The sequence below is a fragment of the Nasonia vitripennis genome (genome assembly GCF_009193385.2).
Source record: "Nasonia vitripennis strain AsymCx chromosome 5 unlocalized genomic scaffold, Nvit_psr_1.1 chr5_random0006, whole genome shotgun sequence".
Lineage (NCBI taxonomy): Eukaryota > Metazoa > Arthropoda > Insecta > Hymenoptera > Pteromalidae > Nasonia > Nasonia vitripennis.
The window spans coordinates 795,910-809,674 of NW_022279657.1; the positions used below are offsets into that span (position 1 = coordinate 795,910).

Genomic DNA, 13,765 nt, shown 5'->3' on the forward strand with positions numbered 1-13,765 from the left:
CGAATGTTTACATGCATGATAAAGTCCTTCTTATTGTTTATAGCTTTGGTAAAATTTTCAATATTACCGCATGTCCGTTCTTTTTGCATCGATTCATTTTGAAACCTATCCAAATAATAAAAAATATCAATTTTTACCTATTTCTTGATCTTGTTTTTATCACTCTTGTTGGCTGGTGACAATGCAGAGGATTGCGGTTTTAGATGGTTCAGTGGAATTTGTGGATCACGTCTTGTGATTGGTCTTCTGTTGTGTTCAGTTTCTGGCTTTGTTTTGTTGCGTGGAGTGTCATTTTCCTGTTGTTCACTATCTACGACATTATTAGCCTGTGTGGATACTTTACGCCTGTTTGCCAATTCTATGCTGTGATAGATCGATTCAGTTTCGGTAGAGTAGGTTTTATCGGGTAATCAATAGAGTCAATATATCTGTCAATTTTCTTTTTCAAGATGCTGCACAAGTTAGAGTCATAAGTATGATGTTTCGTGTCTAACTTTGACTTGTATTTTGTGTTACTATAGTGACAGTTAATGCGCTTAGCATAATCTTTATCACAATTACACATATTATGCTTCCCGGAATATTTCAAACACAGAAACTCATTTTGGCATTTCCTGGCACTGTGTCCAAATCTACCGCACTTGAAACATGGGCAAACGTTAACTAAATCATAGGCTTTGCATTGCTGATATCCAACAAAAACTTTGTTATTATTTTCTCTTATATGCTTGTAGATGTCAGCTGGGACTTCCATTATGACCGTACTCAAGCTATTATAATTATTCTTATACATGTGTAGGACTTGTCCTCCCTTTTCAAAATAACTGAAGTTCCTTTCGTTTATGTCCTTTTCAATATCCTTGATGTCCATATTTGCGTGATTATCTATACCTACTATCTTAATTTTCGGGTTGTTGAGTTCATTTTTCATGACATCACATTGGTCCTCTGGTGTTTCCTTTAGTACTGTCTCTGTCTATACCGCACTATTCTCATTAAGACAGCTTATAATGACTTCTTCATTTCTATTTACGTAGATGTTCTTTGTTTGGATGTTTTTTTCAGCTGTTAGACATTCAATAACTGACTTCATAACATCTATATTACTGTTGTTGTTTTTTCTTACGGATATTTTAGGAATTTTTTTATGGATTGGTCTAGAGTACTTCATGGCATCTGAGTATGTAAGGATATTGTTGTCAGTTTTACTTCTGGTGTTTTGTAATTTTTCTTTTAGGAGGTCATTTTTCTCAGTTAATTCACTAACTAATCTCCTTAACAGCATGTTTTCCGTTTTCAGCAGTTCAAGATCAGCTTCTTGCAAGTCTTGAGTCTTGTTACTAGTTTCTGCCAGAAGGTCATTCCTCACATCTTCTGATTTTTTTAGTTTAATCTGTGGAATTAAAAGTGATGCTGACTCACTCAGGACATCCTCATCAATTTTTGAGGTTATGTTCCGATCACTGTGTTCAGAGCATACTATAAGGTTATTACCAATGAATTTAAAATTTTCATTCTTGTTCTTAAGGCAGCTAAGGTGATATGCCTCATTACAGATCACGCACACTGCTGTTGTTGCAGGTTTTTGTTTGCAACATGCAAAATTACTGCGACACTTGTCAGGAGGCTTGTTTCGACCCGGCGCCATTTTGGCATGTGAGGACGTATGTGTTTTTTCAGCTTGTAATGCTTATCAATAAATCATTGGCGGTTATTCATGGTTGATGTAGATTTCAAAAGTATGACATTAATAGATTCATATGATACAACCCCACAAATTTTGCAAAATTAAGTATTTAGGGTTGGGTTGTCAAACATTTTAATCGGTATACAGAAATTTGTGAAAGTGAACAAATTAATAATATCTTTAAAGATTTAAAAAATGTATTGCAATTACAGTGGTTCGAGAGTGATCGCCCGCACCAAAGTCCATCTGATGGGTATAATTGTGGCGTTTACGTAATATATTATATGGACGGTATTAGTAAAGAAAAGGGAATTAATTAGTCCACATTTTAATCCAGATGATTACAGAGAACATTTGTCAGATATGCTTATAAAAAACTCGGAGAATATGACTGACATGTGTTTATACTGCTTTAGATCATGGGATAATAGTACTAAAAACTGCAAGACTTGTAGTAGATTATTTCACTTAAATTGCTTACAAGGCTATAAATTCAACGAAGGAAGTCTATATCAATTATGCTCCGTCTTTATGAACGCGTGAAATAGTAGTCATGAATTCTAGTCAACTATATTATTGTTAAACTTCGTAAATTTTATGTACATTCGGGGGACAAAATAACTTTGAATATTCCGGTCCGTCCAACGTGGCCCGCCATGACACTTTTGCCCGATATGTTAGCTGGGTTGTGGCGCGCGCAGCCGGACGCGCAGCAGCCGCTATTTTTTGCGTGCCTTTTGACTCGTCGCGCGAGCTCGGGAGAGAGAAAGTGTCTGTCGCGCAGTGCTGGGGTGACAGTGACCCGCGTGCTGGACTCGCTCGCGAAAACGGAGACCTGCTGCTGCTGCTGCCGCTGCTTCGACAGAAGGTGCTCTCCAGTCCAGCTACTCCTCGACTGGCATGCTGTGTGGGCATGAAGGTGGAATTCGCGAGTCATACTTTGAGGTTAAGTTAAGCATAACTCGCAGTATACGTGTGTATATATATACACACATAACATGCTGCATACCGGCAGACGCGAGCTACGAAGCGAGTGGAAGAGGGGAGAGGAGGGAGATTGGAGCGCTTCAATCTCCATGCCGTACGCGCTGCAGCGGCGGCGCCTCTGCGAAAGCTGTGGGAAGACCAGTGGCGCAATTATTTTGAATTGGAAAAACAAATGCAAGCTACTTACCAACTCCTGCTCAGCAACAGTGCATCGCTTGTCATTTCCATCGCAATCTTCGCAGCGTCGACACCTCCCAGTGGAAGGAAACGGATCACCCCGAGTTTTATAGGCATGGCAGCATCTACTAAAATGTTTGGTAAGTAAAACTAAATCCTATTTCAACCGTTTCCGGCCTCAGTGAACGTCAGCAAGAGATTTTTATTGCATTCTTATTCAATACGCAAATTCTTGGCATTTCTTCATCACTATAACTTTTGTTTTGCTCCTTTTCTTTTCCAACTTTCAATTTATAATCTTTTTTACGTGGTTAATTTTGCTCCACTTTCAATTGGTAACCTTCGTCACCATAACTTGCTAAGTTTTATTCCTTTTCCAATTTTCAATTTGTAATCTACTTAATTAATTATACTGAATCGCACGTTTACCTCTTATATTACAGACTACAAAATTGAAATGGTGGACTTGGGGAACCAGGACGAGCAGTACATATGCGAGCTGCGACAAGTGATACCAATTTACATGGCAAGAGATGAGAATCGTCTCCACGAGAGTGTCATTTACTTTGCAAGTCTCGTCTCAGAGGTTGAAGTGGATGCAATTTTTGGCAGAATTACAGCAGAACTGAACACCCGGCCGTGTATTCCACTTACAAGTAAGTCTCTTTGTTTAAATCTCACATCTTGAGAGTTGAAAGCCGTTCAATATTGTATTATGGTTATAATCATTCAGCGTAACAAAAAATTTATTGGGAAATGTGCAAATTACAATAAAAATTAATCAAACTAAAATTTTAAATAGAAACAACGCCAAATAAACCTTAAGAAAACATAATAAAAAATTACTAATAATTATTAACTCATTTTTTTGTTGTGCAGGCTTGCAGGTAAAAAGGATGTGGAACTTCATGAGGTCTCAATACATCAAAATAACCAAATTTTTAAAAAGAGGACTCGTCAAGATCCAGCAGCTTGATTTAATTGACTGGGCCCTCTACAAGAATCTACGAGAGCTTGCCATGCTGATATAGTAATTCCAGCTATTTTTCAATTTGTTTCATTCAGTGATAGTGCGCACAATTCATTAACTATAAGTAAATTTAAAAATTGATTAAATCAATGTAAAACTGACTAGACGCGGTGATTAATTTTGTAAAATAATACTATTATTGTAGAACGCTATAAAAATTGTAAAATTTACTAGATTGTAACTTGTAAAAATAACTATATTGCAAAATGTAATATGAACGATTAATTTTAAAAAATGATTCTATTGTAAAATGTGATTATAAGCGCTGATAAAATGTTAATGTAAAATGAAATGCAAAGATGCATTTTGTAAAAGTATTTATGTTGCATAAAATGAGATTATAATAAAAGTTAATAAAATTTAAATGAATAGAAATTGTAAAATTATAAAATAATGTTTTAGATAAAGTCTTCGAATAAATAGATAGAAAATAAAAAAAAAATAGATAACTTGATTAATTTTGAATAAATTTGTTAAAATTGTAAATTTTTAAAACTGTTTTCAAATAATACGAATCGAATGCATCCGGTTAGGGACTAACTTGATTTTCAATTGTTTTCTTTATAGTTATACACTACTCGCACCGTGCTTCACACTTCATTTGTCAAAGTGTCAAGCAGTTTTTGGTGTGATTGCTCTTTTAATTAAAAGTTTAATTATGCCGTTTCGCTGGACAGACGCGAATTTAAATCAAATGCGCGCGTTGTGGAGTCGGGGAGAAAGCTTTTACGAAATGGCAGAATATTTTGATTGCACGGAGATGACTGTGCGTAAGTGGACGGAACGGTTTCGGGAAGAGGACATTGAGAATCCTGCGCACGATCTTCGCCATGACAACTGTGGTAGGCAATACAAAATCTCCGATGAAGAATTACAACAAGTTGAGGATGCTCTCCGTGTCAATCCTTTCGTTCCCGCTAATCGCCTACCAGATGCTCTGGACTTGGATGTTTCGCCGAAAACATTGCGTCGATCAATTAAAAAAGGCTCAATTATAAGTGTCGGAAAGCAGCACGGAAGTCGCAAATACGAAATCCTATTGATTATGCAGTAAGACTTGCTTATGCAAATCAGCATCGATTTCGTTCCAAAGCAGACTGGAAGACAACGGTTGCTGTCGACGAAAAAGTTTTTTCCACCGCTAAGGGTGGTAACGTAATTCATTTACGTTTTAATTTTTGCTATTTTTATTCGGAGTTAAATTTATACTGCAAGTATTTGACGGTCAGTGATATTGTCACCCGCGCGCAGTTTATCTACGGTGCCATGTGTCAGGTCTATATGTGTGTTGTGCTCTTCTATAGTCTGCTACTATAACCTACAATTGCCGTCACCTGTTGCTCCAATGCTCTAAAACGTTTTTGTATAATTTCTGTTGTTTATTTTTTCTGTCAGTTTGGTGATGTTCAACATATATTTAGACTTGATAGGCAAGTCATTCATTTATTTATTTATTTAACGATTACTCTGTGAATTGGATTTTTGACTACTCCTATTAAAAGCATGTAAAGTTTTGAAGTTACAAAAAGATTAGATTCTACTTCTTTAATATCAATATTATTCGTCTCGAGTCTAGACTTTAGTCATTTTGCCACTTAATCAGTTAATTTGTCAATTAATTTATTTTCTATTTTCAGGAAGACTGTGTGTTTGGCGACAGGACGGAACTTGGTATAATCCAGAGAATGTTATCCCAAAAAGACAAAGTGGCAGATTTACCAAGTCTTATTGGGCATGGATTTCTGGCGATGGCCCAGGAAACTTGGTAAAAATTACCAGAAAATTGACGTCAAGGACTTATGTCCACATATTGGATAACATTTTGCTTCCTGGTATCGAGAGACGATACCCTGGGGAGTGCTCCAGTTTACACCATAGAAGACAACAGCCCAATCCATACTGCACAAATCGTCAGAGAATGGTATGCAGCATATCCAAAGTTGATTAGACTAAATCATCCGCCAAGGTCACCAGACCTTAATTACATTGAAAACATGTGGGCAAAAATGGTTAAGGGCTGGATTCCACAGAATGTCGAAAATCAAGAAATGCTCGAAAGAAAAGTGACTCAAAGTTGGCGGGCATTGCATGCTGACCTACAGTTTTTTGAAAAACTTGCTACATCCATGCCAAAACGTTTATCTGCAGTGATCGACGCTAATGGAGGTTACATAAACTATTAAAAATAAGGTAAACATTGCTGTAATTTAACTATTTGATAAGGTTATACATTTAATTAATGATGATTTTATTTTTCTAGATGCAGCAAATGTAAATATTTTGTTCTTTGTCGCTGTTTTTTGTTCTACAAGTTTTTTGCTTTCTCAAAGAGAAAGCTTTTTTACATCATTATTCATTTTTGGATTGGTCTACTCTGGAGCCAAGCTGTTTGGAGCGAAAAATAGAAATCAGAATAATGAAAAAATATTGTAATGGATAGTGCGGATGGATTTGTTTTGACAAAAGCATTGTGAAATCTACACTTAGTAGAGATTATTCTCCATGCAGTTTTTGCAAGTGAGTATTGGGAATAATTACGTATATTATTGTTGACCAGTGGAAAACGTCTAAATAATGAATTTTGTTGCATTCAGGAAAATGGCATCGATCTTTCCCCAGCATACATGATTAGAAGTAAAGTAGTAGTGAAAGATCATGATGAACCCAGAAGGGCGAAAAAGAAAACTCTTCCAGAGGTCACAAAATCTTGGTTACAACTATATGGTGAAGAAACTTCTGCAGGGCTTCCAAGCAACTTGTTTACAAGTCTCTGAAAGTCATTATGATGAGAAGCGACTATAGGGCAGCTTCTATAAGATCTACAGTCTGCTGTTTGAATTGGCTCTTAGTAAATCTAAATGTCAACATATATAAGTGCAACGAGTTCTAGTTCTGACAAAAGTTAGATTATGATCAAGTGGATATTTGGAAAAAGAATTTTTTAATCATGGCTACTGAAAATCCATCGCGTGGAACTTAAGATCAGTGTTATAAAGGCTCTAGTTTGGTGAATATAAATTCTAAGTTCGACGAGTACAAAAATCGTATAGCTACATCTAGTTTTCACAAGCATCATGAATACAACAATCCTAGTTTTGTTATTAATGCCAGTAATGCGAGTGAAGAAATGTATGAGCTGTTGGATAACCATTGCAACATCGACCATTTGACAGTAGATGGTGAACTGAATAAAATGTCGAAGATTTCTTACGAGTGGGGCAAAGAATCAGCTGATCCATCGATTGTTGATAGCATTTAATTGAAGAGTGTGAAAAATACAATGCGCATAAATCAGCTAAAAAATCATCAAGTGTATGCAAAATACAGGAGTGAAAAACCTTTGTAAGCTTTGATCTTAATTAATATTGATAAGATTTAACTTTATTTTGTATTTTAATTCAAAGTTATTGAATTGTTTCAGATGTAAACGAATCATCACCATTGCCTCATTGGAATAGATCATTCACACCAGAAAATGACATTTTAGTTTTTGTTGGAGTGTAGTGACATTTGCCAGTCGACACAAACAAAGCACAGGTGCTTTTGGAAAACTACGATGCCCTGGTTTCTGCAAAAGCAGAGATTCTTGCAGTTCTCGGTATAAGGGAAGATGCAAATTGTAATGCAGCTAAGGGCTATTTATTAGGGTAAAAGGCTTAGATCTGGTTAGTGGCTGTAAACATTCAGCTCCAAACATTCCTTTTACTTTTGAAGTGAATAATGATGTTTTTTTTAATTTAAAAAATGTAACAATTCTCACGTTTTTGTAAATAAATAAATAAAACTTTATTGTGAAACTTAAAAGTTATTATTTTTAAAAATTACAATTTTAGTAAGTGCACGAAAGCTGTGACTGCAACGAAAGCTCTTCTAGGTTAGATTCCTAGGGAGCTGGTAATATCCTCCTTCTGGAGGAACTGGGATGTGTTTCCGCCCTGGGTCCGCTGAACCGATTCGTTTCAGCGGACCCAGGGCATCGATATCGTCTTCAAATTTAAAAAAGAGCGCCGGCTGCGCGCGCGCCACAACCCAGCTAACATATCGGGCAAAATTGTCATGGCGGACCACGTTGGACGGACCGGAATATTCAAAGTTATTTTGTCCCCCGAGTGTACAAATAATTTATTGTTATTAATATTTTGTTTTATTTATACTAACGAAAACATTTACTAATAGATCATTAGTATCACTCTAATTTTTAAATCCTAAACAAAATTCATTGAGCTACCTACCTCAGGCGCATAAATTTTTTATATAAGAATCTTTTCAAAAAGTAATACGATGACACATCGGAGGAGGCAAGCAAAACCGACAATTGTAGCTCCAAAACCAAAATTCTTAACGTTAGGTACCCCAGGCGAAGAGTTTTTATAAAACATTAGTGTCGATTGAAAAAAGTATGTCGGCACATCGGAGTAAGGCAAGCGAAACCGAGATGCGAAGCTCCGGAAACGAAAATACTCAAAACTAGCTACCCTATACGCGTCGGGGCTTTAAATGAATATGCTTTATAGAAGAAATTCATATTCTTATGAAACAGATCAATTTTTTAGATTCGTCAATTGCATAATCTAAATAAAACTACACAGTTTCATTCAAATACTTTTATTGATCTGCTGCAGCAAAAAATAATTTTGAATTTTAATGACCATTTGTGTATAAAAGATTTTAGAGATTGTAATGATAATAACATATAAAATTTATAAGTTAATAATACGATTATAAAATAATAATCAACGGGACCTTTTTCGCAATAGCATTATTCTAGCTAAGGAAACAGACTAAACTATTCCTGATAAATGCTGCACTACGGGATAATACTTATTTAACATAGTGGGTCGGTATTTATTTGTTTCTGTTCCTTTTTACGTGTAACGGGCCTAATCTTGAGTCACGACAGTGGCAGCACTTCCATCTGTCTAGCAGCTACGGCTATGCCGGAGCCGGAATAGCAGTACGACACTGCAACGTACGTCAGTCCCGCCATCTACGACATGTTGTACGACACTTATGACGGTTTATGTTGCGTTGTTGCGGCCTATAGATTTGACTTGTTGAACGACGACAGCTCCACTGTGTGCTTTCTCTTAAATAGATATGTTCTTATCTAAATAGTTCTTAATTCTGTTATTATAAGGTTACACGAGATTTATATTTATGGAGAAAATTATATCATTCTGTGCGTTAAAAGTATAAGCTAATGTATTTGAGCGAATTAATAATTTTAAGATTTTCCGTAAAAGCCATGGAGTCATGCTAGCAAATTATATAAGAAGTAAAGTTGCCTTTGATTACTAACAGAGATGAGTTGAGAGATTGTCAACGACGGGAGTCGGCCTTCGGCTGCAGGTAAAGAGACGAAGGTAACCTTGGCCGAGAAAAGCCGTCGGAAAAGCTGAGGGATTCAGAGGTTGTCGGACGAGCGCACGCACGCAGCCCAACCCCCGATAACATGATGTCGGCCGAATGACGGCACTGAGACTGCACGGAATGGGCCACGCGTGACGTCTAGGTACCCCTGCTCCGGGACACGGAAATGACGGCATTGCGCTGAGCACAATGACGGCACGCGGTGCAAGCATCGCGCCGGCACTTAAATTAAGAAAATACAAAAAAATTAAAACCCTAACGAGGATCGAACCCTGAACCTTTCAGGTAGGAGGCTGGCACTATACCACTCAACCACGAACACTTGTTACAAGTCATAGCTAATTGTGTCCTTATGTACTGCCAGCAGCTGTTGATGTTAATAAAATTGCAAGTTATTGTAATAAACAATCACCAAAATTATTATTAACGCGTTTAACAACATTGATATTCGCCGCTTATTTCGTGTAAGGCGCGAAACTGGCAGGCTGCTATAAATTCGGTAGTCATGAAAGAGTAGTCGTAATAATATGATTAGTGAAAATTGACAACGAACAAAGTCCGGTGGATAAATAATAGCCCAAATTAACAAAATCAACAGCCTTAAAATATAATACGTTGAAAAGCCTTATTTTGTGAATTGCGTTTTTCTAAGTTTCGCAGCCAGCATTCTGCGGGAATTTCGTTTCGACAGAATGCTGTCATGGCGAGCAGCACTCCCATCAGGCATTCTGCTAGCACTCTGACAGCGCCAAATGTTAATAAATTTTGAACACGGGTCGACGGCACAATGCCGTCATGTAGCTCCTCAAAATGTCGTCATAATGCTGCCATGCGTGCCAACACGGTGGGACCGCAAAATGCCGACGTTTTGCCTTCGTTCGTGCCGGTGTCATACAGCCGGGACTCATGGCCGTCATTCTGATAAAGTTTCGTGCCGTCGCAATGTGAGCACGCATGCTGGCACGCTGTGCCGCCAAAATGTCAACATTATGACTTCCCGAATGGCAGGAAAAAATTTGTTTTGAAAATTCCAACGAAAGATGTCTTGGGGACGTCACAATGGCGGCACGAGCGGCCAGCATGCGTGACCCCAAAATGTCCGGCACGCGATGTTATCGGGGACCCTAGTGGAAATAATTCGGTGTGCCAAAGTATGCTAAAGTGTGTCAAAGTGTGCCAAAGTGTGCCAAAGTGTGCCATACTGTGCCAAAGTGTGCCAAAGTGTTCAAATTCGGAAATTTGCTGCACTTTGGCACACTTGGCACACTTCGGTACAGTGAGATATATCCCGCCGCCCGCGCGCCAAAACATTGCCACTGCACGATGCCGTCACATCGACGGCACGCGTGGAGCTTGAAGTCCCATTTATAGAACGTAACAATAAATAATTTAATAAAAAAAAAAAATTCTAGCGTCGGTAAGACTTGAACCCGGATCCTTTGGGTTAGTAAGCTGAAGGTCTACCACTGAGCCAGAAGTACTCGTTATAGTTAATACAAAAATTTAAACTCACGTACTTCAAGCAGCTTAGATACTTAGTACTTTTACAATATTAATTAACAATTGCCCGTAATTGCCTTAAAGCTGCTGTCCGCCGTAAATGTTGGGAAAACATGCCTCAACAGAGGAATCCGTCAGGAATACAAGTTTTCCAGATTTCGTGAAAAACTTTCTAAGTCCTCAATTTCCGAAAAACCCATGTGTGTCAAAATGTGCCAAAGTGTGGCAGAGTGTAATAAATTTCCGAATTTGAACACTTTGGAACATTATGGTACACTATGGCACACTTTGGCACACTTTGGCACACAATCCATTTCCACTAGGGAAGCTATAGGTATACATATATAGATATAGATATATGTATATACCTATCAGCAGCACTCTTTCTGACCGCGCGCTAATCCGTGTTATTACGGTTTTATAACAGTCAGTATTTAAGAACTAAAAATGTCGAATTTAAATTAATAAAAAAATTCGTTTGTCGAATCAACTGAGCCTTTAAAAATAAATATTTCAAAATTTGAATGAAAAAAATCCGATGATTTTTACAGTTTCAAATATTACAAAACATGATGCAGTCTTAAAGTATAATGTACTTATCTATTAATATAATATGCATATTATTATTTTTGGTGATTATGCAAGTAATATTACAATTCTTTTCATAAATATTTAATTAGTTAAAACCACAAGGTTTTGAGGATTTTCAACGTAATACTTTTACTGCTGCTAATGTCTAAAACGACATTTCAAGTTTTTAAAATATTTATAAATAGGATTTATAGTTACAAAATTTTAAAAAATGTGTGCTTCCTATTCAGATATTTTTTATTATGCAAATAAGTATATTATACGTATTCAATATATATATATATATATATATATATATATACAATATTTCGGTGGCCGAAACATATTTCGTAAAAATTAAACATTAATAATATTTTTTAGTTTTATATTGTTAAAAGATAATGTCCTCGTAGTTTTATATTTGAAATCGTTGTTGTATTCTCTTGCTTTTGCATAAATTTTGACTAGGTATAAATACCTTAGAGCTTCTATTTTATTTTTATAGCAATTATCATTGACTTCATCAAACCAACCTTTATAATGTCATTCGTACATGCTTCTGCAAATTCGACTAGTCTTTGGCGAAGCAGAGCTTCGTACCACCACCGTTCATAGCCTGCAGAAAAAGCATCAAGTTGTATACTAACGATTCTTTTAAATTCGTCTGTTGGTCTAGTCAAAAATGAAACTGAAGGTGCATCTTTGTCTTGATGTTTATATTCTCTGCATGTAATATATTTTTCATCAGTGGGGTGACTGCCCACACAACATGAAAGATTTCAATGAAATATTTCGAAATATTTCAGTGAAATATATCCACGGAATATTTCTGAAACCTTCCAGTAATATTCCATAGAAGTGCTATCAACCGACGCAATGGAAATATTTCGTGAAATAGAATATTTCTTGAAATATTTATGAAATAATTCTTTAATATTTTATTGGAACTTTTCAAATAAATTTTGGATATTTCTTGAAATATTTCAGGATTATTCCATACATATGTCTCGCAAACTATCATGTAATTATTTCGAACATATTCCAATGGAACATTTCTTGAAATACTTATGAAATAATTCTTTAATATTTTATTGGAACTCTTAAAATAAATTTTAACTGTAGCTGCTTGCGCATGAATTCACACTGGATCAATTATGTGTTTGTACCTGCTGGTTATTGTTTATATTCAAAAACAAAAGGGGTTCGAATTAATGAATTAACAGTTTATCCGCTTACATGATTTCAATTATTTTTCGTATAATTTGATCCAAAAGTTTAATATTACTAACATTAACTAGTTTACGAAAGCCGATGGCGTAAAAGCAAAGAACAAACTGTTTGTGTATTTACTATAATTATATATATAAAATAAGATATATTCACGGTGTCGTGGTACAGTCGCCGGACACAATAACTTTAGACACAATAGCTTTACGCGCCACAACATGGCGGCGGGTCTCTTGCTGATTGGGCTTTCAGAACAAGGTGGCGTATCGGCTTCGCAGTCGCATAGACAGCGAACCACGGCCATAAAAAGAAGAAAAAGTAGAAGGTTAGGACGGTCATGACGTCAGATATCGCTTTCCTGACAGTCATGACCGATCTAAGGAGTCCAATTAACAAGAGACCCGGCGCCATGTTGTGGCGCGTAAAGCAAAGTTATTGTGTCCGGTGACTGTACCTTCAAGCAATTCGGGAACATTTGAAGAATATTTCACGGAAGATATGGGGAATAATTCTGAATTATTTCAGGTGAAATATTTTATTAAATTTTTCATAAATATTTCTGAATCATCATTTCACTAGTAACTTATAGTGATTATTAAACTTTCAGAAGTGTTTCTCAAATCTAGGAAAGAAATATTTTATGAAAGCTTTCTTGAATGTTCCGGAATTATTTTACTGCAAATTTTTGAGTAAATATTAAACACTGAAATTATTCAGAAATAAATCAGAAATATTTTAAAGAAATATGTTACGGAAGCTTGCTTAAATATTCCAGAATGATTTCAAATACAAATCCCAGGAAACTGCGTGCCACAAAATAATTTAGAAACATTTCAGAAATATTTCAAGGAAATATTTCATGAGAGATTTGCAAGGCGGGGCATTTTATGAAATTATATTATTGCAGTAATATTTCTGAAATATTTCGTGAAAAATTTCAGAAATATTTTATGAGAGATTTGCAAGGCGGGGCATTTTATGAAATGATATTATTGCAGTAATATTTCTGAATTCTTTCAAAAAATATTTCAATATAGGAATTCGAGGGACATAACATTAATTCAGAAATATTTCGTCGAAAGATTCCTGGAAGATTTCTAATATTTCGTTCCAATATTTCCGAAATATTTCGGAAATATTTCATGCTGTGTGGGTGTCATATGTAGCACTTTTTGTAAAAATCTCACGACAGTTGTCACATTGTGATTTCATAAGGC

At 36.1% G+C, this 13,765-nt stretch overlaps 1 protein-coding gene across 1 annotated transcript; it reads left to right on the forward strand.

Annotated features, from left to right (window-relative positions):
- Nucleotides 1-2,314: 2,314 nt before the first annotated feature.
- Nucleotides 2,315-4,323, forward strand: LOC107981114. Its single transcript, XM_031933109.2, has 3 exons — nucleotides 2,315-2,991; nucleotides 3,295-3,507; nucleotides 3,731-4,323. The coding sequence occupies exons 1-3, from the start codon at nucleotides 2,847-2,849 to the stop codon at nucleotides 3,880-3,882; spliced, it is 510 nt and encodes a 169-aa protein (XP_031788969.1). The 5' UTR covers nucleotides 2,315-2,846; the 3' UTR covers nucleotides 3,883-4,323.
- Nucleotides 4,324-13,765: the final 9,442 nt, after the last annotated feature.

Bases quoted from the DNA above. Each gene is read 5' to 3' on its own strand.
- LOC107981114 (XM_031933109.2), top strand. From the start codon at position 2,847: ATGCAAGCTACTTACCAACTCCTGCTCAGCAACAGTGCATCGCTTGTC. The intron at 2,992-3,294 runs GTAAGTAAAACT...CTTATATTACAG, and splicing joins AGCATCTACTAAAATGTTTG to ACTACAAAATTGAAATGGTG. The intron at 3,508-3,730 runs GTAAGTCTCTTT...TTTGTTGTGCAG, and splicing joins GCCGTGTATTCCACTTACAA to GCTTGCAGGTAAAAAGGATG.